Source organism: Anabrus simplex, chromosome 2 (assembly GCF_040414725.1).
Source record: "Anabrus simplex isolate iqAnaSimp1 chromosome 2, ASM4041472v1, whole genome shotgun sequence".
Lineage (NCBI taxonomy): Eukaryota > Metazoa > Arthropoda > Insecta > Orthoptera > Tettigoniidae > Anabrus > Anabrus simplex.
The window spans coordinates 715,417,679-715,419,843 of record NC_090266.1 but is presented as its reverse complement, the minus strand read 5'-3'; the positions used below and the strand labels follow the sequence as shown (position 1 = coordinate 715,419,843).

Sequence of the window (2,165 nt, the reverse complement as noted above, 5' to 3'; positions counted from 1 at the left end):
CCTTATCCCTTAAGCGATTTCTTTGCGTGCCAGATGTAGTCACATTCATTTAGTCTTTGTTGAAAAAATTGACGCTATAATTCTCATTGTTACGGTAATGCACTAAAGACTTTTTTTTTTATCATCACGAGTTCCATGAATTAGTCTTCAATTTAATTTACAAATTTACACATTCATGTATCTGAAACTACACATCATCCATAAACAGCACTGTCTACTAACTGAAGAATCAATCTCTTAGGCTTAATACATTAGTTACCTTGTAAACCTTAACTGTCAGCTTTTCATCGATGCCTTCTCTGTTGAAGCATATCATGAAATATTACGCGTCAGATCTAATATAAACGGGAATTTAAAAAAAAAATGTATTGCATCAACCAAAAATATTACACATACAGAGATCACTTTTCTGCATAGTGTCCTGCCTTCGATACACATTTTCTCCATCGCATTGGTAAGTTTTTGATGCCATCCTGATAGAAAGAAGAGGGATGTGTGCGGAGTCAGTTGCGTATGAACTTTTCTTTACTTGTATTATCATTGAACCACTGTCCTCCGTGGTCTTGTTTGAGTGGTTCAAACAAATGGTAGCCGCAGGGCGATAAATCGGGACTGTACAGAGGGTGTTTGTGAGGTGTCCAGTGAATTTCCTTCAGTTTTCCCCGCATTAGAGCAGCAGTATGCGGCCTTGCATTGTCATGGAGAAGAATGACATTTCGGATCGGTTGCCCTGCGTCGCTTGTTGCAATATGCAGCTTTTCCTTCATCCAAAAGGTGACAGTAAAAGGCTGAATTAATTGTCCTTTGTTTGTGAAGAAAATCCATCAGCAAATGCTCGCAGAGTCCCAGAAAACTGTTGCAAGCACCTTTCTAGCACATTGACGTGTTTTGGCCTTGACCGGACCTGCTTCGTTTCTTCACTGCCACTCCATGCTTGCTTTGACTCTGTGATGTAATGATGCACCCAAGTTTCATCACAAGTCACAATACGATGCAAGAAAACCTCTCCTCTTCCTCCTCATAGCGACGCAGGAGTCTCTGACAAACTTCCTGGCATAAGGTTTTTTTTTATTTCTGGTTGAGGAGACGAGGAACCCACCTGGCAGACATTTTTATGAAATGTAGTTCATCTCGTATGATGGTTTGAACACTTCCGTAAATGATTCCTACAGCTAAAACAATTTGCAAAATTTTTATTCCCCGATCTTCACCAATGATGTCACGAATGACAACAGTGTTGTCTGCAGTGATGCTTGTCCCCGGTCTCCTTTCATGAGGTTCCTTTTCCACACCTTCTCTTCCTGCCACAAATTTTTTAGCCCACTCATACACTCAAATCTGCAAAAGCGTTTCTTCCCAAACTGTCGTTAGTGCACGCAAATTCATTCTCCAGACTTCCCCACAAATATCCTCAGAATTATTAATAACAGCAGTGGTACATTCAAATTCCTTATATTTGATCTGCCTTTGTAGCTTGTTGCCCACCTATTTCATAAACTATATATTGATAAACTGTGAAATGTCAACTTAGATTATTTCATGGTGGTACTGAAAATTCATTATCATCACTGAGACGACGTACTCAGCTAACCTATTAATCTTTTTTTCCCCTTGTAGTATGGCTTCAATGATTAAAACTCATACTTATTGCTTCAGGTTTTTCAATATTGTGTCATTGTTCATTTCTGCTTGGTTTTAGGAGCTTGCTGAGATGGTCAAGGCAAAGAAGGCTGCTCAAGCTGCTGTTGCTGCTGCCACCACTGCTGCTACCACCGCTGCTGCTGCTGCTGCTAGTACCACAACTGGTGCTAAAGTAAAATAACGAACATTTGATTATTTAGATTATGAAAATTTTGTACTAATTTGTTGGACTCGGCTTGAGATAAAGGAAAGTTTGAGTAAACTGTTTATCTTCATTATTATCTTGCCTTGCTGTGGATTGTGTTGGTATGAATCCTTTCTCCAAATTGTCCTAGTTTGGTGTAATTTTTAAGACAAGGCAGTTATGATGCTGAATCTCTGCATTTTACCAGTTTTTTTTTTTTTTTTTGTTTGAAATACATGGAAGTAAAAAAACTTTTTTTGACCTGGTTTAGCGTATTTCATTTCAAGGATGCTTGCAGATAATTTTGCTTCTTGTGGACATTGTTAAAAATTATTCCAAC

The 2,165-nt window shown here is 38.6% G+C and overlaps 1 protein-coding gene across 1 annotated transcript in view; it reads left to right on the top strand.

Annotated features, from left to right (window-relative positions):
* LOC136863061 (dnaJ homolog subfamily C member 2) overlaps nucleotides 1-1,903 on the top strand; it is a 153,538-nt gene extending 151,635 nt beyond the window's left edge. The window contains exon 11 of the mRNA XM_067139391.2: nucleotides 1,700-1,903. Within this exon, the coding sequence (XP_066995492.2) occupies nucleotides 1,700-1,822 (123 nt within the window). The 3' untranslated portion in view covers nucleotides 1,823-1,903. The remainder of the gene's footprint in view (nucleotides 1-1,699) is intronic.
* The last annotated feature ends 262 nt before the right edge of the window (nucleotides 1,904-2,165 follow it).